At 43.0% G+C, this 22025-nt stretch overlaps 1 protein-coding gene across 1 annotated transcript; it reads left to right on the top strand.

The window, feature by feature from the left end:
* Nucleotides 1–36: 36 nt before the first annotated feature.
* On the top strand, nt 37–16658 carry GSTO2 (glutathione S-transferase omega 2). Its single transcript, XM_081073723.1, has 6 exons — nt 37–508; nt 756–864; nt 1399–1621; nt 2530–2631; nt 14925–15031; nt 16491–16658. The coding sequence occupies exons 1-6, from the start codon at nt 157–159 to the stop codon at nt 16648–16650; spliced, it is 1053 nt and encodes a 350-aa protein (XP_080929849.1). The 5' UTR covers nt 37–156; the 3' UTR covers nt 16651–16658.
* The last annotated feature ends 5367 nt before the right edge of the window (nt 16659–22025 follow it).

Genomic DNA, 22025 nt, shown 5'->3' with positions numbered 1-22025 from the left:
CATGAAAAAGGTTGGCCTTTTTTAGTACTTATTGTTTGAAGTACTAATTATACGGAGGATGTAGCCAATTGTCTTAGAGATGCAGAAGGAAGGGCTTGGAATGGGAAAGAAAACAGCGTTACCCTGGTCAAGTTTTATTAAATTTCCTTGAAATACATGCTGGAGTTGAAATGCCCATTCTTCACGGATTCTAGATGTGGAAAAGAGAGACCCCACGAAATGCTATGCCCACGTGTTCAAAGCAAGGGGTGCTTTTCAGGGTGTTTGTTTTGCCCACTCCTACTCTTCAGCTTCGGAACCTGGGGCGATGCCTCTGCAGTTGTGATCCTATCTAGCTCACGTCCCAGCTCTCTGCCCTACGAGAGCCCCGTTGCTCACAATTGCATTTGGGCAGGAGGGGCCCGCGGGAGCATAGGTGTCTCTGGAACCTGTGGCAGCTGCGTTGGGCGTTGCGCGTTGAGCAACCTGGAGACCATGGCCAATGAAGCGAGCAGGACCTTGGGGAAAGGTAAGTCTTCTTGACAGCTGTCCGTGGGGCTGGGGGAGCCGCGGGGCTCTGCAGAGGGATCTGCCCGGCCTTGGCCCCAGACCGGTTTGGGGAGGGACTTGAAGGATTCCTCTGCACAAAAGCCATGTGCCTTTCTGGGACTCGAGAGGCCCAGCGCGTACAGCCTTCTTAGGGTCCTAGAGAGGCGAGTGCGCCCCTCTCCTCTCTGCTCATCCCCCTCTCCATCGTCCCCCCATGTCCCCGGCAGGAAGCGTCTACCCAGGGCCGGTACCAGAGGGCCTGATCCGCATCTACAGCATGAGGTTCTGCCCTTATGCTCACAGGACGCGCCTCGTCCTCCGGGCCAAAGGCATCAGGTGAAAAGCGGCGGGTCAGCGCCCCACAGGCGCGGGACGTGGGGGGAGGTTTCAAATCCGGAGATGCCCTGTCCTTTTCGTCTGAGGCAAAGCCAGTAAATGGTTAAAAAGGGCGGGATCTTTAGCAGGCGGCCCTAAAATGCGGAGCTGTGCATGTGCAGGAGACTTTTAGGACGACTCAGAGTACACTGAACTGTGCTATGCTCGGTTCCAGGGCTGAACTGTAGTGCCTTGGTTATGCATATGAGCTTTGAGTCAGATTTCCTAGATCTGATATTGGGCAGGAGATTCAACCTCCTGGAGCCAGGAATCCAGGAGCAAATGAGAGAAGGCATAGAATAACATTTAACACATTTTACTGTAGGAATGAAGACAATGATGTCGTTATGGATTTTTCTTTGGAAGAGACCTAGACTTTGCAAAAATTAATTGCAAATTTAAATTCTACAAATTGATTACTTCAGCTTTCAAGATGAGTGTCTCCCTACATAAGCCCCTCCTTTTTGTTGTCTTGTTTTCCCTTTTCTTTTTAAGACATGAAGTTGTCAACATTAACCTGAGAAACAAGCCTGACTGGTACTATACAAAGCACCCTTTTGGCCAAATTCCTGTTCTGGAAAACAGCAAATGTCAACTGATCTATGAATCTGTCATCGCTTGTGAGTACCTGGATGATGCTTATCCTGGAAAGAAGCTGTGTCCATATGATCCTTATGAGCGAGCTCGACAAAAGATGTTACTGGACTTATTCTATAAGGTATATCTAATTTTTAAAAAAGCACCTTACACTCGATTGTCCTTTGTATTTCTATCCCAAACCTCAGTCCATTTTAAAAGCCAAAGCATTGGTGAAATTGTTTTGTTTGAATACTACGCGTGCCTTGGAGAATAAGTGGTATGGAATTATAGTAGGGCTATCACCTCTGATCCTTACTTCCCTGATAGCTGTCTTTGCATTTGAACTAGCAGTCTCAAGAGGTATGGTTATAGCATAATTAGAACTGTGTGACTTGAGATAGGAATATTGAAAGAGCTGAAAAGTGTTGGTGCTTTAAAGGGAATATTTCTAAGCTTTCAGAGGTGCAAAGAAGGTAATGAATAGAAGGGGATTGCTCTCTATGCAGAGCAAAAGTGCTGACTGTCCAGGAAATGTGAAGAAGAGTGACAAGGGGCACCTGTTAATAATAGGAGAAAAAAAAACGATGGAGAAATTTTAAGATAGTTCTCTTTGAAATGAAATAAAAAATAACTGACGTATATTGAGTACTTATGCCAAGCACTCTCATAACTATTTAGTACAGGTTAACTCATGTCACACTTCCAACTGCCCTTTAAGGTGGGTGCTAATTACTGTATCCATTTTCCAGATGAGACCATTGAGGCTTAGAGAGGTTAAGTGCCCACTTAAGATTGTACATCATGGAAGTAACTGATCAAGTAAGGAGCACTGGAGATCCCCTTTTAAAGCACCTTGTTTTACCAGGGTGTTGTGACAAGTGGGTTCCTGGAACCACAGAGATGCCCCTCAGAGGGAGCTGGGGAGCCTGGATGTGTATGTTGGCCTTTTAAGCTGGAGTGACAAAGCTTTGGCTGCATTTTTAGGCAGAGCAGGAGCATGGAGTTCCCACAGACTTCTCCACTAAGAAACTTGTGTCCTCTGATTAGGTCCCACATTTGACCAAGGAGTGTCTGGTAGCATTGAGATGCGGGAGAGAATGCACTGATTTGAAGCTAGCCCTTCGTCAGGAATTCAGCAACCTTGAAGAGGTATGAAAGGGAGCCCCTCTTCTGCTTAGACCCAGTGGAAAAAGAGATGTAGGGTTGCTAATCTGGTTTCCTCTGCCACCCTCTGTTTTCACAGGTTTATTCTTTCTGCCCGACTTTAGTAAGTTCAATTACTAGTCATCTGATTTAAATGTGTGGGTGCTTGCCTTCCACTACCCTGTTTTGGAATTATTCTTGAAAATCTGGCAAGGAGTGGGGGAGGGAGGCATTACTTCCTTTCCTGGAGTCACCACATTCCTTAAGTATTTCTCTGCATAGCTTCTGTAGCTTCTGCCAATGAGGCCAAGGTCTGTATCTGTTAGGGGTTGTGTTTGGCTGCTGGTAAAAGGGACCTAACTACTGTAAATTTACCTTACAAGGGTTTTTTTCTCTCACACAAAAAAGCCAGAGGAAGGGCAGTTCAGGGCTCTTTTGAAGGCTTCTTGAAGTCATCAGAGACCAAGACTCTTTTTCTCTTTCTGCTCTGTCATCTTTAGTGCAAGGCTTTCATCCTCAAAATGACAAGATAGCTGCTGGAACTACAGCCATCACATCCAAGTTCCAGGTTGTAGGAAGGAGAACAGAAAGGAAAAATGGCAAAAGGCCATGGCCCTTTAAAGAGCTTTCCCAGAAGTCCTACCCAACGACTACTTAAATCTCATTGCTCAGAACTTAATTGTAGGGTCATAGCGATGATCTGCAGGGGAGGCTGGGAAAATTAGTGTTTTAGGTGGGACACCCTAAATAAAAATCAGGGTTCTGTAATAAAGAAAGAAGGGGAAAGTGGGTATGGGTGGACAAGGAGCAGTCTCTGCCAGCAGTTCCTTCCTTCGTTAACCTAGCAGAGATAGGGCTACTTACCCCTTACATCTAGAGTAATCTGGTTCTTTGATTTCCTTTATCTTTGTTCCAGAAACTGATACGTTCCCTTTATGAGTAGTTTGTAACTCCGTTGGCAGCCAGAGAATGCTATTTTTATTCCCTCAAGGAAAGGCTGATTATTAATACTCTTCCATTTGACTTGTGTCAAGTGGAAGCAGATTGAATTTATTTATATTTCCAGTTGCCTGTCTTAGATTTGTACAGTTGCAGTATTTTTGGATGATGAATAGTCATGTGTAAGAAATGCCAACCTTTGGTCTTTGTTCTGAGGAGGCAGTATGACATGGTGGAAAGAGTCTTGAATCCTAGGCTTGGTTTTACCAGATTCCAGAACCTTGGGCAAGTTTCTGGACCTCTCTGTGCCTTAGTTTCCACATTTATAGAATGAAGGAGTGTTTGGAAAAATGTGTTCTCAGAGCCTCTGTGTTCTGCAGAGGCCTGGTTGGTTGTTTCACCCAGAACAGCTCTGTTTTTGACACTGTGTTTAACAAAACATCTAATAAGATAGCATTTGGGGAGGCAGGGGGACTGCTGCTTTCAAAAAGGAAGCTTTAAAGTTCTTGTGCATAGGAATTTTTAAGGTCTTTATTCCACAGATTAGCTGATCTGATTCTGTCACACCTGGTTACCTTCTTACAGACAAATGCTGGGTCAGGGAAAGGAGCCAGGCAACAAAACCCTTTGAATTCAAAGATAATTGAAAACACATTTTGACCTGTCTCCCTCCCACTGTGCATTTGGATGATGAGTGACCTTTGTAAATTACAGATTGCTAAATAAATGTATCACATGATAGGGCAGCAGTTCTTTAGTTGGGGCTCTTCCACAGGAAGTGAACTGCACTTTTGTGCCAGGCCTCATGCTGCAGGTGCTTTGCACACCCCATCTTGTTTAGTCTTTCCAACAACCTTGGTCAAGTAAAGGGTACTATCATCCCTACTCTGCAGATTGAAGAATAATACTCTTTTTATTGAAGTTAGGGATAGACAGAGGAGGCAAAGACACTTGACAGAGCTATAAAATGCATCAATCATAAGAACAAGAATTGAAACTCAGTGTTTTACCTTTGTGGCCACCATTTAACCAGAGATATTAAGAATATAGCCAGTGGTGTGAAATGCGTAACAATGATCTCTCTCTAAAAGAAGAAGGAAAATGCCCTGATCTGTGGGATTTGCTGATTTCAGCGGTGTACATACTCCCACGAAGGGCTGATTTTAACCTACGAATGTGATGTCTCTAAACTCAGAGTTTGGAAGAGATGTGGGTCATCAGTCAGTTCTAGCACATCACTGAATAACATATTTCCACTTTATCTTCAGTCGCTGAGTTCTGGAAACAACTTGTTAACGAGGTGTAGGTGGCTTTCACAGATTTTCCTTAAGAACCACTCACTGAGTAGTCAGCAGTGTTCTACTAGGTTTATTGTGGGTTTTATCCTTTGAACTGTTAGCAAGAATTTAAGTAAGGCAGTACCAGAATCTGAAACATGCTCATGAGCGTGAATGATTTGATCCGTTCCTGTAAATACTAGTATATTGAAACTTGTCAGAGTAATTCTAATAGAGTTGGTCCCCTGGCTTATGCAACTCTTTCTCATGGTTTTGTACAATCAAGACTTTGTGTGATCTGAAAATATATTAACTACACACGGGCTTTCTGAGGGATCAGCAAGATAGCAGTGTATCACCTTCTGCCCTGTTATCCTCGAGCACATGACCCAGTTTACCTTTCGTAGCCTTAAACTCTTGACACTTCCTCCTTTTGGAAAAAATGCCGACTTTTAAATTTTCTTTTTTTTTAAAGTCCAGTTGCATCAAAAATAAAGATTTATTGTGATTGCTATAGAACCACATTTTAAAAATAATATTTTTACAATTATTTGAGATACATTACTGCTGCTTTTATTATTGAACCAGCGACCTTCCCACTTGCTTTCCTGTTCTGAACATTTTCATGAGTTTTAAAACTACTGGGATGCCTTCCTGTAACCACACTAACCACACTTTCTGTCTTCAAACCCATTTGCTAGTCTTTTATGAATCATTAGCCTAAGCAGCATACATTTTGTAAAGCTTTATTATTGACTTCTCTATTTCAAAATAGCACCTGAGCCCACCTTCATTTTAACTTTGTGGCTTCGAATGTGGCAACACCTTTAGCAGTTCTTTTTTTGCCAGTGCCTTCATTCTAAATATTTTCATTGTGGAAGTAGTTAAATCAAGTTCAAGTGCAGTGAAGGGCTGGATTCAGCCATATTTCTTTGATGCTTTGGAGTTTTGCTCTAATTCAGTGTCCCTATGCTTACGAATTCTACATCCTGGCTATTGCTTGAACCCTTACTAAGTCATCATCAGAACTCAATAAAGGAGAATGAAAAGGGGGTAACGTAGAATAACACTGAGGGACTGACAACCTGCCCAGGAACTGAGGCCTTCAGTTTCTGGTGGCCACAGGACACTTACTGTTTTTATTTCTTGCCTGTCTCCGGCGTGCTTTGTGCTATTTTACTTTGCATTTCTGTACAAAGTTTCCGACATTGCCAAATTTGATTAGAAGCCTCATACATGGAGCAGTTTGCATGAGGTCAAATTTGCATAAATTATATGTACATGACCTAGGAGCATCTGTAGTTAAATATTTTCTTGATTCAAAATTTTACCCATAATACTAATTTTTAATCTGAACTTTCTTTTCCCCACAAAGAATACATTTTGCCCAATTAGATTATATGGCCTGAGTTAAGTTTTGCTTTTTTTCTTTCTTGATTTCTATTAATTTCAATAATAAAATTATTTATAAATTGTTTGCTTCTCCTTTGATGTCACCAAGACTTGAAGGAAAGAAAGTGTATATCTGGCAAATTGTTCACTGAAAATAATTTTGTATAGCCTTTTGTGTTTGGCAAAATATTTACAAGCTAAATTATGTATGTATGTATGTATTTATTTATTTAATTTTATTGGGGAATATTGGGGAACAGTGTGTTTCTCCAGGGCCCATCGGCTCCAACTCGTTGTCCTTCAATCTAGTTGTGAAGGGCGCAGCTCAGCTCCAAGTCCAGTCGCTGTTTTCAATCTTTGGTTGCAAAGAGCGCAGCCCACTATCCATGCGGGAATTGAACCCGCAACCTTGTTGTTGAAAGCTCACGCTCTAACCAACTGAGCCACCCGGCTGCCCTAAATTTATTTTTTTACCAACTAACACATCTACAAACTAAATTCATTGTTATGAGCTATTTTTTATAACAGCTTATTGAGCTATAATTCAAATACCATAAATTTCACCCTTTTCAAGTGTACAATTCGGTGGTTTTTAGTATAGTCACAGAGTTGTGCAATCATCATCACTATTTCATTTCAAAACATTTTTATCATCCTAAAAACAAACCCCTTAGTCTTTAGCAGTCTCTTCCCATTTCAGCCCAACCCTGCCAGCCATTGGCAACCACCAATTTACTTTCTGTCTCTATGGATTTGCCTGTTCTAGACATTTCACATAAATGGAATAATATAATGTTAGTCTTTCGTGAGCTTCTTTTACTTAGAATAATGTTTTCAAGGTTCATTCTTTATTCCTTTTTTTGTTTTATTAAAATTTATTGGGGTGACAATGGTCAACACATAGGTTTCTAGTATACAATTCTATAATACATCATCTATATATTGCATTATGTGTTCACTGCCCAGAGTCAGTTCTCTTTCCATCACCATATATTTGACCGCCTTTACTCTCTTCTTCCATTCCCCCCGACCCCCTTACCCTCTGGTGACCACCAAACTGTTGTCTGTGTCTATGAGTTTTTGTTTCTTTATTTGCTTGTCTTGTTCCTTTGTTGCCTTCAGTTTTATATCCTACATATCAGTGAAGTCATATGGTTCTCGACTTTTTCTGTCTGACTTATTTCACTTAGCATAATGATCTCAAGATCCATCTATGTTGTCACAAATGGCACTATTTCATTTTTTCTTATGACAGAGTAGTATTCCGTTGTGTATATACCACATCTTCTTTATCCAATCATCTATTGAAGGACATTTTGGTTGTTTCCATTTCTTGGCCACTATAACTATAGTCCTTCTTATGACTTAATATTCCATAGTGTGGATATACCAAATTTTGTTTTCGCATTCATCAGTTGATGGACACTTGGGTTTCCTCCACATTTTGGCTATTGTGAATAATGCTGCTGTGAACATGGATGGGTATACAAGTTTTTATGGGTATACAAGTTGGATGTATGTTGTGAACTCTCTTGGATTTGCCAACTAATTTAGCATGTCCACTGATGTGCCATTTTTTTAGTTGTACCCACTATTCTTCCATACTAGGGGACTGATTATTATTCTCTACTCACAATGGCTAGTTAAGCGGTTTGAGTGATGTTACTAGTTTGTAAGTTCATTCATTGTCCAATTCTGAGAACTGCTTTCTAGGTAAACTAGTATTGTATTTCTTTTAATAACCTTCCACTATACTCTCTCTCACAATATAAATAATAGAATAATAATAATTATTATTTAAAATTAATTTTACTCTTCTCCAATTATAAATACTTGTTCATTAGAGATAATTTGGAAAATACATAAAAATATAGAAATTAAGAAAAAAATTTATAACCCCACTACTCAGAAACAACCACTGGTATTATTTTTTTGTTTTCTGTCCTTTTCTGCTATGTATATTATCATGTAGTTGAAATTGTACTGTATATGGAACTTGATTACCATTATGATGTAAGGATTTCCCTCATGTTTTTATAAGCTCTATAAATGCATATATATGTATACATATGTGTGTGTGTTTATTAGAGCAGCATTATTTGTGATGGTGAAAAGACTGTAAACTTCAATGTACATTAGACAGGGAATGGTTAAATAAATTATGTTCATCTTCTGGAATTCTGTAGAGCAATTAAAAAGGAATGAGTTTGGGGCCGGCCCAGTGGCTCAGGTGGTTAGAGCTCCATGCTCCTAACTCCGAAGGCTGCCGGTTCGATTCCCACATGGGCCAGTGGGCTCTCAACAACAAAAAAAAAAAAAAAAAAAAAAAGGAATGAGGTAGATCCATGTGTACTGACATGAAAAGATTAGCTAGAAATATTTAAGTGAATTAGATAGTACTGCAGATGGTATGATCCCATTTGTCAGAAGAAAACAAAACCATATGTATATATAGATACACACACGTATATATGTAAATAAATGCCTAGAAAAATGTCTGGAGAGATACACATTAAACTCCCGATAGAGGCTACTACTAGGAAGGGGATTAGAATTGGGATGGAAAAGAAAAGTGGTTAAGGGCAGGGGTGGGGAAAGGAGAGGTTTGCCTTTAATACTGTTTTCTGTGTTTGAATATTTTTTTAATAATGAGAATGCATTTCTCTATTACATGTGTAATTTTTTAATGGAAAAATAACTTTTCATTTTTCATAATTTGCTATATGCATAAACCATAAATTTATTTATCCAGCACATTCCTTAGGGGTAGTTAGATTGTGTCTAGTCGTTCACCATTCTGAATGATGCTGCAGGCGGCAGCAGCTTCTTTGCATTAAAGGTGTTTTTTTCTGTTTTAGAACATACTTAGGTCTGACTTACCTAAGTATGGAATTACCAGGTCAAAGGGGATGAACAGCTCACAGACAGGAGCTGTGTGTAGCTATATCCTTCCCCAAAGACTTGTGCTGTTTACCCCCTACCAGCAATGTATGGAAATGCTCTTTGCCCTCTCCCCTTTCCATTGTTGGGAGATTTAAAAAGATATTTGCCTGTTTTGGAAAGAAACAATAGTTTCTCATTGTTGTTGATTTAAAGTGTATTCTTTGATTGCTGGTGAAGTGGGAGATTCCCCCCTAAAGTATGCCATCTCTTTGTGTTCTGTTTGTGGAAATGGTCTGTTCCCCATCTGTCTGTCAAGGTCTTACTGATTTTTCTTGCTGGTTTGTAACAGTTCATTTTAAAGGGTTCCTTATATATTAAGGATATATGCCTGTTTTTAGGACACCTTTTTTTTTAGTTTTCTTTTGTTACCACTTTTTATTTGGTTTGTCTTTTTTTTTTGTACGTGTAGAAATATAACATTTAAAAATATTGTGCTGTGTCTTTCTGTTGTGATTTCTTCCACTGCTTTTATACATAGGAAGTCTCTGCCTTCAGAGATTTGATATTCATTTATCTTTTCATCCACCATCCACTGGCTCCCCTCCCCTCACTACATTACAGACATATTTTGATGAAAGTATTAACCCCGTTTAAAGGATTCCAGCATAAAATTTTCAGGGTGGTCCTTCAATCCCCAAATGTTGACAAGTGTTATTCTGAATCTTCGTAGAGGACTGTAGTTCCTAAGTGGTGAATAGCAGGGAGGGGGTGGGGTGGGGGGGTCGCGTTTTGCCAGACACTACATCTAAGTTTTCTTTCCAGAAGAGAAATGGTTTTACTTACACTCTGTTTGTTCTATACCCTTGGTTTGTATTACAGGGAATCGGTTCACTGTCGTTAACGCAGCCTCAGCTGTACGTCCATGTAGCAGGGACCTGAAATTCGAAATCTTGAGTATCTCCCCTTATCTTTTATGAACTCCAAAGATTGCTCCTCTGGAGTTGAGTACCTTACTGCTGCTTCTGGGTTAGGACCTGCATTGCTGATTTATTGGCAGGTGGCTTTGTGTCTTTGAGGAGAGGGAGAAGGATGTTCGGCTTCCGAAGAACTATTTTCATCAAGAAAAACCGCTTTTCTCCTCTTCCAGCAAGTACAGCAGCGCCTGCTGTGAGCTACCATGCGCTGTCTGTCCTTGTTAGAGGCCAGGATTTCTTGGCAATAGTGTAAATGACAGTGATGCAGGGTAGGCGTTATTGAAGCTGAATCCAAGAGCCCAGGACTGTAGACTGAACCTTTTTAGAGTGCCTGGTTTGAGGAAGTCTGGGATGCGCTTTTCTTTGTGGTCTTGATCTTAGGGATGTCATTTTCCCAGTTGCGAACCTCCTGGGGGAGCACAGTCAGTGCGCCTCACCACCTATGGCCACAAGGGGGAGCCCTGTGCGCTTGTTCCTTCCACTCGCACTCTAGCGCAATTCTTCTTTCTGACCCTTGGGGGAGCCCGAGAGGCCCTCGCAAAAGATGAGGGGTCCTTCCAGGCTTTTCACGTTCAGGGGTTGGAAATACTGTACCCTGTCATACCAAACACTCCCTCCCTCTTCATTTGCTTGCACACTCTTTATTCCTTATCACATACAAAAGCAAGGTAACGCTCTGTAGTCAGCATTCAATGAACTGGAGGACAGAACATTTTTTTTTAAAGATTTTTATTGGAGAAGGGGAACAGGACTTTATTGGGGAACAGCATGTACTTCCAGGACTTTTTTCCAAGTCAAGTTGTTGTCCTTTCAATCTTAGTTGTGGAGGGTGCCATTCAGCTTCAAGTTGTTGTCCTTTCAGTCTTAGTTGTGGAGGGCGCAGCTCAGCTCCAGGTCCAGTTGCCGTTGCTAGTTGCAGGGGGCACTGCCCACCATCCCTTGCAGGTGTTGAGGAGTTGAACCGGCAACCTTGTGGTTGAGAGCCCACTGGCCAATGTGGGAATCCAACCGGCAGCCTTTGGAGTTAGGAGCATGGAGCTCTAACCACCTGAGCCACCGGGCCGGCCGAGGACAGAACATTTTTAAAAAATATTTTCTATTCCAGAACAACAAGTGGTTTTCCCCCAAATATCTCAGTTCTGCAGCGTGAATTGAAGATGTGTTAATACTTTTAGGAAACCCAAGGGCTAGAAGCCAGAGCCTCAGTTTCCTCCCCATGTGTGGCCTTGTGGGGGACCTCTGGGACCTTGGAGGAAAAGTATCTCCACTAAGCGGGCTATTTTGCCTTGCTTGGTGATACCAAGGACAATAGTTCTGAAAGTGATTCTATTATGAAGAAGCTATTTAACATAAAGAATGGCCAGCGTCATTATATGTATGGCAAGTGGGTGACAGAAAGAACTCAAAATAGCTTTTTAAAAAAATGACATTAGATATTAACATAAGCACTAGTAAGTGGGGCCAGGTATAGCAGCATCTTCACATTCCATTGCTCATGACAAAACACTTAGAAAAGATAAGGCTGCCAGTTTATTTTACCTCTGCCTACTCGTCAGGGGTGCTAATCAACTATAAGCAAGAGACTAGTTTAAACTGAGCGCACAGAAGAACTGTTTTAGTAAAGTTGCCTGAAGACCTTCTTATCAATGGAATAAAACAGGAAGGAGACACTTTTGGCAAGCTCTTTCACCACGAGTATGTGTGTTCAGCTCACCTCCCTGTCAGGTACTCTCGCAGAACCCCTGATTGACAGAGTGAGGAAGAGTAGGATTGCGGAGGGAGCTGTCACAGGGAAGCTGAGCTGAGCTGGGCCCATCCTTGGCTGTAGAGGAGGAGAGGCTTTCAGAGTTTGCTGATTCTAAGCTTTTTGCTGTTACTTAAGTTTAAAGAACAAGCAAAGAATTCACAAGGAGTAAGCTTCCGTGATTAGAGTCCTCATACATATATATCTGAAGTTGAATGACACAAGGATTGACAATAGTCTGGGAATTAGGAGAATGGTGTTTTTGTCTTCGCTCTGGCACTAACCAGAGAATCCCTTTACCTCCCTGGGACAAGTTTCCTCCTATGTAAAGTGAGAGTCTCTTGTGCTTCCATGTGAGAGACAAGAATCAGCTTACCAGCATGCTTTCCTCTCCACTTGGGCTGCCAGGAAACTCAAATCAAATTCAAAGCTTTAAGGAACTCTGCAGGACTCTTGGCTTGATATCTTCATGCCATTTTCCTTCCTTGTTTTGACCTTCTGTTCTTTTATTTTCCCTGATCCTAGCATTTTATTATTTTTCGTATTTAATATTGTATTATACACATTTTTTTTACACTATACCTTAATCTTTTGTGTGATGAGCATGGTATAAAAAATGGTAAAACGGGTGGGGAGTCACACTAGATGAGTTCCGGTGGCTCTTCCAGTACTGATGCTCTGTGATTTTAGGGGGAAAAGTCATTTCACATGTCTGGAGGGGATCAGGATTCCATAAAACGAAGCTCTATTGAGGGTCCTAAGACTTCAATTAACCTCTGAGGCGGCCTGGCCAGTATGTTCTCCTGTATCAGTGGGGTGTGTCTATAGAGGAACCAGTATTTTGTGCTGGTGTAGAGGAAGACAGATTTTCTGTTGGGGTTTTTAGACTTGCTCTGAGGGCAATCTGGTGGAGAAGTGTCTGTCTGTCAGAGGCAGGGCTCAGTAATCTGCCGCTGTATCAAGAACTCCAAGGATTTTGATGGGGGTGGTCCCAAGTCACACTTAGATTTAAGAATGTCTGAGAGAATGTGTATATGTTTTTCAGGAGTTTGGGGGAAGCTGACAGAAGATAATTGATGCCTCATCCATATGCTCATCTTGACTTTTTATTATACAAAGTACCTTGATAGAGCTTGAATTACTTTATGAGTGTTTATATATAAATTGATCATATCTGTAAGATCATATATATTTAAAGGCATACTCCTACTCTGAGTAAATGAAAAGCTTTAGAAATATATACTAAATACACATCACTTACTAAGCAGTTATTTATTTTCAAAATGTCTCATCACTTTACCAAAGGACCCATCATGGGTCCCATTAAATGTCCATGTGTAACTTGTTTTGACAAGGATTTTCCCAAGAGCACCTCTGCTCTGTAAAGCAGTAGAGTTATACAGATGTTCTAGATCGATCAGTTTAGATTTGATTCTGATTTGTGCCATGAAGGCCAGGAATAAGCTGGAGGTGTACATTTCAAACTCAGTGATAAAAGTTTGGGTAATGATGATCATTTCTGAACATAAAGTCCCGGGCTTTCTGGAATTCCTACAAACTGAACGCTTTGCTTCTTTCCTCTGTGAGTCAGACCTTTACACATGACTGAAAATAGCCTCTGTTTTGAGCTTTCATTGGGCAGATTCTGCTGTTGTAGTACCATCCTGTCAGTTTCTTTGAACAGTGATGCCAGCTAACATTTTCTTAGACTTCCCGGACAACTAGTCAGGGGGACTGCTCCGTGCCACACTGGGAGGCTTAGATTTTAGGGCCACAAGATTTTCTTTGTCCTCTGAGACGGGTGGTGGGTGGGGGATGCCATTCATCCTTTCTGTCAGGGGTGCATTTGCTTTCTGTCGGGGTAACCTTTGGGGGGTCTCTATGCTTTCTCATCACAAGACAGCACGTTTATTCATATGTGACACATCACTCCTCGCCGTAACCTCTAAGGTGGGCGCTAACATTAGCACCATTTTACAGATGAGAAAATTGTGGCTTGGTGGAGGAGTTATATAAGTTGCCCTGTGTTCCATGTTGAATCGGAGGTAGAACCCAGCATGGGACCAGGTCTGCTGGCTCCAGAACTCACCTTCTAATCTACAGCCTTCGACTACATCATAGAGTCAACAGCTGGTCTGGAGTGTGAAGAATCAAGCCTGTGTGATAGAGCTAGGAACATAGAAATCTAGATAAAGGATATAGGAATCTAGGTATATAGCTCTTGGGAAGTATTTAGTTGATTATGAGTTATATAGGTCAAAGAGAGTCATTTGCTCACTGTAACTAGGTATTTGGCACCGTACTTTGGGAAGACCTGGCCCAACAATAACCTCTGTTAAGCACTTTTGCTTTTTAAATTTTCGGATGCCTTTTTAAAAATTGTCTTTGGCTGTCCATCTGTTAAGAGTTTATCTGTTTACTTTGCAGTCCATCTCCCTGGGTTGATTTGTCCCATTTGGGAATGAGAAATTTTATTTTAATATAAAAAGTTGATAATGTTGAGTGGCCAAGAAGTGTGAAGTTCAAAGTGCTCAAATAAACAAGACAATATGATAGAAAGACAATGTTGGGATTTTAGGAATCCATTAAATAGCACTGCTCTTTCCTGCCTTAATCAATTGAGAAATAAGGCAAAAGAAGAAGACATATGGAGACTCCAGTATCCCCTTTATTACAGATAAAGTGGATCCTGGAGAATGGGGGTCACAACTGCAACAAGTGGGGTTCCCACTGTGGCCCCCTTCCCTCCCAGTAATGGGCAGTGCTGGCCTGAGGCAGGGCCTCCCCCTTCCAGGGGCTGAGCTGTCCACGGAGAGCTTAGCACATGGAAGAGCCTGTGCCATCCTCCCAAATTCTCCAATGAGCCGCACTATCCCCCCAGTGTTGACTAGGGGTGGCCAGGAGTATGACCCTAAAGGAGGTGGTGGAAACCTCAGAAATAGGGAGGAAGCATTCACCTAACAAATTGGAAGAGGCACCAAAGCCTTAGTTCTCCCTCTTTGGGAAATAATTTGATATTTGTATTTAGGGTCTGTAACTATGCCAGCAGATCTGTAAATTAACCTGGTTTTGTTCTTTTTAAACTTTTAGATTCTTGGCTATCAGAACACCATCTTCTTTGGTGGAGACTGTATATCCATGATTGATTACCTCTTTTGGCCCTGGTTTGAGCGGCTGGATGTGTATGGAATAGCTGAGTAAGACATTTGGCCGTGTGGTCGTGAATTCCTAGGGTCCTCCTGGGTAACAGTGGTTGAAATGATCTGTGTGCCATTTACCCTCTTTCAGACATGTTTCATAATGCATATGAAATGAAATTAAGGTTTAAAACTATGTGTTTCCTTGTTCAAAATGCATCTGTGCACTTCTGCCACTGTGGACCTAAACTTTCCCTGTATTTCTGCTAAGATGACCCTGAGTCCAGAAACCTCCCATAGTGCTTCAGAGCCACTGTCCTCACCCGCCTGTGCAAGCTCAGGGCGCTGGTGAAAGCAGATGGAGAGTCTCAGTGACAGGGCTTCGGTGACTTGTCGGCTTCCTCGGTGGCTCTGCACCTGGTCCTGCTCAGTCACCCCGGGGACACCATACACCTTGCTCACATCTTAGTTCCTTGAGAAATCTTCTCCAGATAGGAATATCCTTAAAAAAAATAAATGATTTTAAGAGGGATATTTGCCTGGTGTTAAAACAAACAAATGAAATGGCCACCCGCACACCATGGACATGTAGGAATATTTAAGGTAGAAGAAACGGCCTGGGAGACTTAGGGAGACTGTGGGTCCCTGGGCAGAAGCCGTGCTTTGTTCCCATGATGCTCAGAGGAGAAGTTGGACTTGTGCCGGCACCTGCTCTCATCCCAGCCAGTCACCTGGCGGGGTGCTAGACATTTCTAGCATTTGGAAATCTGGCCCTACCGAGCCAGTCTGTGTCCTCATAATGCACAGGCTTGAGTCTACCCAGGAATCATCTCCTGTGCTCTCCACTTCACCTATCTCTTAGGGAAGATCAGATATCATATATTTGGATATTTTAAACTATGTCTCAACATAAGCACAAAAACCTGTCTCCTCTGGGGACAGAGTATTGAACCACAGATTCAGAACCCTCACCTCTACTCCTGGATTCTCCACTAACCAGTTGTACTATCTGGAGCGAGTCACATGACTTATCCTAGACCTAAACTTCCTGATCCACCTTTGAGAGGGCCCAGTCAGCTCCATTATTTCAAGGTTTGGTGATTGTTTTACTCATTTATTTCAAAGTGTTTTTGGAAACTACTTGTCTTTATTTGTTTTCAAACCCCCTAACATAAAATCTGAGAATGCCAGAAGAATGTTTCTTTCAGGGGGTTGTCTTTTTGTTGGTTTAGTGAGGCCCAGCCACCTTCTTTTCCCAGAGCCATTAGTCCACAAGTATTGTAACTGTAGTGTTAAAATCAGCAACATTGTCTACTGTTCAGAAGCACACACAGGTATTCCCAAAATAAGCATTTCCTCCGGGAAGTGATCGTACTCAGTTGATAATAAGGGTCACTAAAATAACTTTATTGCCCAAAGAAACCCATTTTTCATATCTTGCAAATCTAAAAAGTGACACGTGCCACTTCTCCCGACGCCTTCACTTTCAGATGAACTAACACTTCTTTCTGTCCTGCAGCTGTGTAACCCACACCCCAGCACTTCGGCTCTGGATAGAAGCCATGAAGCAGGACCCGGCAGTGTGTGCGCTTCTCATAGATAAGAACATTTTTCTGGGCTTCTTGAATCTTTATTTTCAGAACGACCCTGAAGCCTTTGACTACGGGCTAAGTTGCTGAGCCCTCACCGTGCACACCTTCACCATCCAGAATCCCCAAGCATTCATGATTCTGTATCAGGAATTGTTTTGGTGGGTCAGTCGATCTCTGTTCATTTCCTTTGAGGTTCCCAATAAACAAAGAAAATGTATTCTTTCTAATAACCACTTGCATGACTCATCTAGCCCACACAAATATAGTGCCCCATGCTCATGTCCAAGCACATTTTGGGAGCCTGGTGTGCCTCCCAGCTCCTCGGTTTTGCCCAGTTTGACCTCCAGGCTCTTGATACTGATGGTGAATCCAAAGCCCATCCATCATTGGCGTTTGTCACTACAGAATGGCACCCTCCACACCCTCCTCGCCCTGGTGGGACGAAAGCTAGAGAAGAGAAGGAAGAAGAAAACACTTCAAGTTCAGATCCTCTCCACTTGGCACACGAAAGCTGCAGTCCACGTGGGCGTGCATGAGTATCATTCTTGTTCTAAATCTGGCTGTGGGCCTGGGAGAGACACTGAGGGTCTTATGACTGAAAGAATTCCAAAGCAGGAAATGAAACACCCGTTATCACCCTGGACTAACGACGTCAGAATTTCACCGGTGCTGTCGGGGCTCAGGATGGCTCACAAAATGTTCTGTAACCGACATCCTGCCTTAAAACAATATACAAGCCCCAAACCCGGTCACAGGCAAAGGTCACTCTGTTGGATTTGCGTCACATACTCTTTCAATTCATCCCAACAAATGCCTCTGGTTGCCTGTTGTGTATAGCCCTGGGCCCTGTGCAGGATAAAGATGACAGAGACACAGGAGCCCCTGATTCGTCCGCTTGTCTTGGTTGTGGGGTTAAACCTAGTGCTCTGGAGTTGCTTGTCGTGCAGGAGGGATGCTTGTCTCAGCCGGATCTGGCCTTTCTGCTGGCTCAGTCCAGCTGTGTTCAACACTGAAGGTGACAAAGAGCCAAGAAGAATGGCCTGGTTTGCTGGAAGGTGCCTTAGGAGTGGGACGGACGTGTCCAATACCGTTTTGTCTCAGGGTCTAGGGATCAGACTGTGATCCTTTCAGCTCTGTTCATGCCTGATCTTTTCCCAGCCTCCAGCCAGGCTGAGCGACCAGGCAGCAAGGGGAGTATTTTGATTTTTTTGGTGCCCATAGAGGAGCTGTCTCTGACAGCCCAAACCACTCCATTCTCCACCTCCCCTTCTCCCCCTCGCGCCCCCTGTCTCAGCCTGGCTTGGCCATCTGCTGCCTTGGGGTGGATTTTGACTCATGTAAATAGTTACCAGTGTGACTCCGTGCCAGTACGACAGAAGCAAGCCTGCTTGGTGAGGTGGCCTGATCTGCCATCGCAGGCGCCGCGTGACTAGGGCCGTCTGCTGTGCCATCTGCTCAGGATGGGGTGCCCGGTTTCCATGGTGCTCAAGCCAATGCAGAGTAAGGTCTGTGAGTCACATTTCCCTGGGATCTTTGCATGGCGCCTGTGGCCTCTCCGAGAAGGTGGAAACTGATCAGTCTTGGCAGGTATAAATCCTGTATGCTGGCAAGTGTTTGCCACAGGACCAAAATTGCTGTCAGTGCATGTCTCTGATGGTTAAAACCAAAGATGTTCTCTTTTGGGCTCCACATACTAATTTAGAAAGCGTGAAGAACCAGGAAATAAAGTATGGACAGCAGTACTTGTGGGGAAAGTTTGCAGGCTGGCAGCCCACAGCCCAATCTGGGATTTGAATGCCTTTCTGCCACTTGTGCTCTGCAATTTGCCAGGGTCACCTGCGCTGCCTTCCACCTTCCACTTTTTCATTCCTTTATGTCACCGTCTGATTGACAGAGGAATCTGAGTTGTCAGCCTCTGGATGAAACTAGGATTTAGCGCGGAGAAAAGAGGCAATGAAATAATGCTCCATGAGGAGCTTTTTAAAATACCGTTTCCCCGAAAATAAGACCTAACTGGACAATCAGCTCTAATGCGTCTTTTGGATCAAAAATTAAAATAAGACCAGGTCTTGTATTATAAGATATAAGACCTGGTCTTATAGTAAAATAAGATGGGGTCTTATATTAATTTTTGCTCCAAAAGACACATTAGAGCTGATGGTTCGGCTAGGTCTTATTTTCAGGGAAACACGGTACCACTTCTTTTATTGGTGGGGTGGGAACTGGGTGGAAAGGGAAGAAATAACGTATCAAAGTTAAAAAAAAAAAAAGCACAACAATGAAAAAAAATAGGAGGTCTTCCATCATCTCATGTCTCAGATAACCACATCAGAGATAACCGCTTTTAATAATTGGTGTATATCTTATAAAAGTATGTTAAATTTAAGGATTTAAGTTAAAGCTGTCCTCTATGTCCTACAGATTGAAAAAAGAGAAAAACAATTTAAACCACAGCATTTGAAAGAGCCTCACTTCATAGGTGAGGTTACCATCTGAGCCGATGGCCAGAGGAGGTCGTGTGGAGCTTCCTTCCTTAGAGGTTCTGCTTTGGAGCCCATCTGGAGTGAGTCTAATTATATCCTGACATGGTGGGGGGTGGAGTAGGGGTGGCCTGGACAGCTGGCAGTGTTGATGGTGGTGGTGTTGAGATGGTGACTAAATGTTACTTGAGATTTCTTCTGTTAGGTTGGTGCAAAAGTAATTGTAGCTTCAAAGATTAAAAAATAATTGCCAAAAACCGCAATTACTTTTGCACCAACCTATAGTTCTAAATTTTCCCGATCTTAGACAACAGAGTGACTGCGAGTATGAAGAGTGGATTCGATCTACAGGATGAGGTATAAGCTAGAGCGTTCCTTTGGCACTGCAGGGTGTGTGCCTCCATATTGCTCCGTGGAGCTTTCGTGGTGGTGATGGTGGCGTGTCTCTCCTTTGATTACTCCTCCTCATGTCCTGTCTGGTCCACGTGTCCTTTGTCAAAGTCAATGGCCTTCGTGATGGAGGGGGAACGGTGCTGCTCTGCCTTGACAACCAAGCTTGACTCTCCCATGGTTTAAGTTCCATTTGTTATCTAAAGTCTTCACAAATAACCAAATATCCAGTCCAATGTGTTTCTCATTGATTAGCCTCCAGCCCCTTTCCCTCTTTCTTCTCCACACTGAACACTGTGCCCACCCAGGAGACTCATTTCCCATCCATCTTCATCCGTGAGTCCCTGGAAGGCTGGACATTTGGTCTTTTCAAACATTTTGCTCACATCTGGCTTCTCAGAGTTCCTGAGCCTTTGCAAATGCTGTTGGCTTCACTCTTTAGTCTTCCTCAGAGCAGCTTTTTGGTTTTTTCCAACCAGCTTTTCTCTTGCAAAATTCATATCAAAATTCTTTGTGCAAAGAGGTGGTGTGCCATAGTGGATAAGAACAGGGCTGTGCAATCAGGTGCACCAGTTTCAAATCCTAGCTGTGCCACTTATTTATTCTGTGTGCAAATTGCTTTACCTCACGGAGCCTGTTTTTTATCTGCAAAATGGGACCACTGAGTACCTATTTCATAGAGTTGTTGGAGAACAATGGGATCATCCATGCAAGGGGCTTAGCACCCTTTGGTCAGCTGCAAAATATTTCCTTAGCATGTGCCTGTGCCTAAGGTGGGTGTGGAGGAAACAGTTCCTGTGGGTGACCATGCTGTGTGCTGAGATCCGCCCAGGGAACAGAGACTCACATGCAGTTGAGTAGGGTGGGAGGAGCTACTTGAGGGACAGCCTTGTCACCAGTAGGGAAACAGGAAGTAGGAATTTGTAAGGAGCCCTCCTAAGAACAAGGATAATAACGGCTACCGTTTTCGTCGTCATTGAGTTTATCATTTGTCAGGCCCTAAGCTAAATGCTTCACATGTGCCCTTTTTACTCAGTCTTCTCAATGGCTCTATGAGGTGGACAGCATTCCCATTTTATAGGAAAAGAAACTGAGGCAAAACCAAGGCTCATAGCAATTTTGAGACTTGCTGAGCTGCAAGGAGGAAACCAATGTGTGGCGAGGGCTCCTTAGGAATCGTTCCAGACAGAACTGTGACTATTAAGAGGAACGAACACCACCAACCCTCCTGGCCCTGCTTCTGGTTCTACTTAAGGCTTCTGCTGTGGTCTCTGTTGGCCCTGATTTGTGGAGTGGGGAGAAAATACGGGCGGACTCGTGTCCTTCGCTAGATCTTGGGGCTGACCTGCAGGTTTGACTCCTGGGCGGCTGATTCACCACTAGACATGACTTTGGACAGACTCCAGAGTCTGTTAGCCTTTGGGGGTCCGACCTCTGTCCCGAGAGACTTTTGGTTTAATGCAGCTCAGTCCACTCTGAAGAAGTAGGTGCGCAATGAGGCCATGGGGGCTGGGTGAATCATCTCTGGCCCAAGGGTGGCTTGTGAGAAGTGGTAGAAAACGGGTCTTTGCTTTCTATTTCTATTTTAAGTAGTTACCCTAGGAGAACCTTAAAATATCACTAATGTAGGGTTTTACAGAAATAGATGGGATCAGATTCTTCCCATCGTCCTATCCCCCCGCTGCTCTGCAAATCTCGCCTTGCACTTTTAAGACCTACCTTTTCCCGTCAAGAAAAAGAATTACCTTGGAACATTTCTGAGGTTATGTGGTTCTTTCTTGTTGGGAGATAATTTATGGTTGACGGTTTTGTTTCCTGGCTTCTTCGTGGGGCTTTGAGGGACATCAGAGAGATGGGAAATGCCGGTCTCACCTATAAAGCAGGGGCCCCACATTGTGCAGGAGGAAATAAGCCAGGCCTGGACTCGGATGACCGGAACACAAGCATTTGGGGACAGAATGACAATTGTGTGGATCTGATTTTGTTTGGGGAGGTTTTTCACATTTTCCTGTGTATGAGGGAGTCACAGCTCAAACCCAAAGCTGATTGGCTGCTCTTCCATTCTGCACGTGCCATGCGAGTCTCAGAGCCATATCATTTCACTTTCAGTTGCTCACCACCCTTCATTGTGCTCGGGCTGATTTTTTGGTCATTGGTCTCGTCTTCATCCTAGACCCTGTTTCTTGGGGACAGGGCCCTACTCTTGTACTTCTGTGACCCAGGGTGGAACACAAGCTGTGCTTGGTTAAAAATACCTTTTCCTCACTCTGGAGTCATGGTGACTGAATAAATCCCACGCAATAGTTTATTTTTCTGGTGAGATACTTGGTGAAGACTAGAGATGGCAAGTTGGTGAGTACAGAATACAGCGATTACCAGGAGAGGGAAGACCACTTGAAAGCAGGCTTTATGCACAGAGATGGCCACCGCGGTGTTGTTTATAATAGCAAAAAACGTAGACACCAAGTATTTCTCAGTGGAGGAGATTGGATAAGTTAGGGTATATCCATACATAGTGAGATAGATAGTAAGCAGCTATCTTAAAGAATATGGTACAGCCAAATAAATGTTCAGAAAAGATAACCCAAGAGA

This window comes from Rhinolophus hipposideros, assembly GCF_964194185.1.
Source record: "Rhinolophus hipposideros genome assembly, chromosome: 15".
Classification (NCBI taxonomy): Eukaryota; Metazoa; Chordata; class Mammalia; order Chiroptera; family Rhinolophidae; genus Rhinolophus; species Rhinolophus hipposideros.
The sequence above is the reverse complement of the archived record's forward strand: the minus strand, read 5'-3'. Positions and strand labels throughout refer to the sequence as shown.

Excerpts from the sequence above, each read along its gene's own strand:
- GSTO2 (XM_081073723.1), top strand. The coding sequence starts at position 157 with ATGCTGGAGTTGAAATGCCCATTCTTCACGGATTCTAGATGTGGAAAA. Across the intron at positions 865-1,398 it reads CTCCGGGCCAAAGGCATCAG|ACATGAAGTTGTCAACATTA; the intron begins GTGAAAAGCGGC and ends TTTCTTTTTAAG. Across the intron at positions 15,032-16,490 it reads GATGTGTATGGAATAGCTGA|CTGTGTAACCCACACCCCAG; the intron begins GTAAGACATTTG and ends TCTGTCCTGCAG.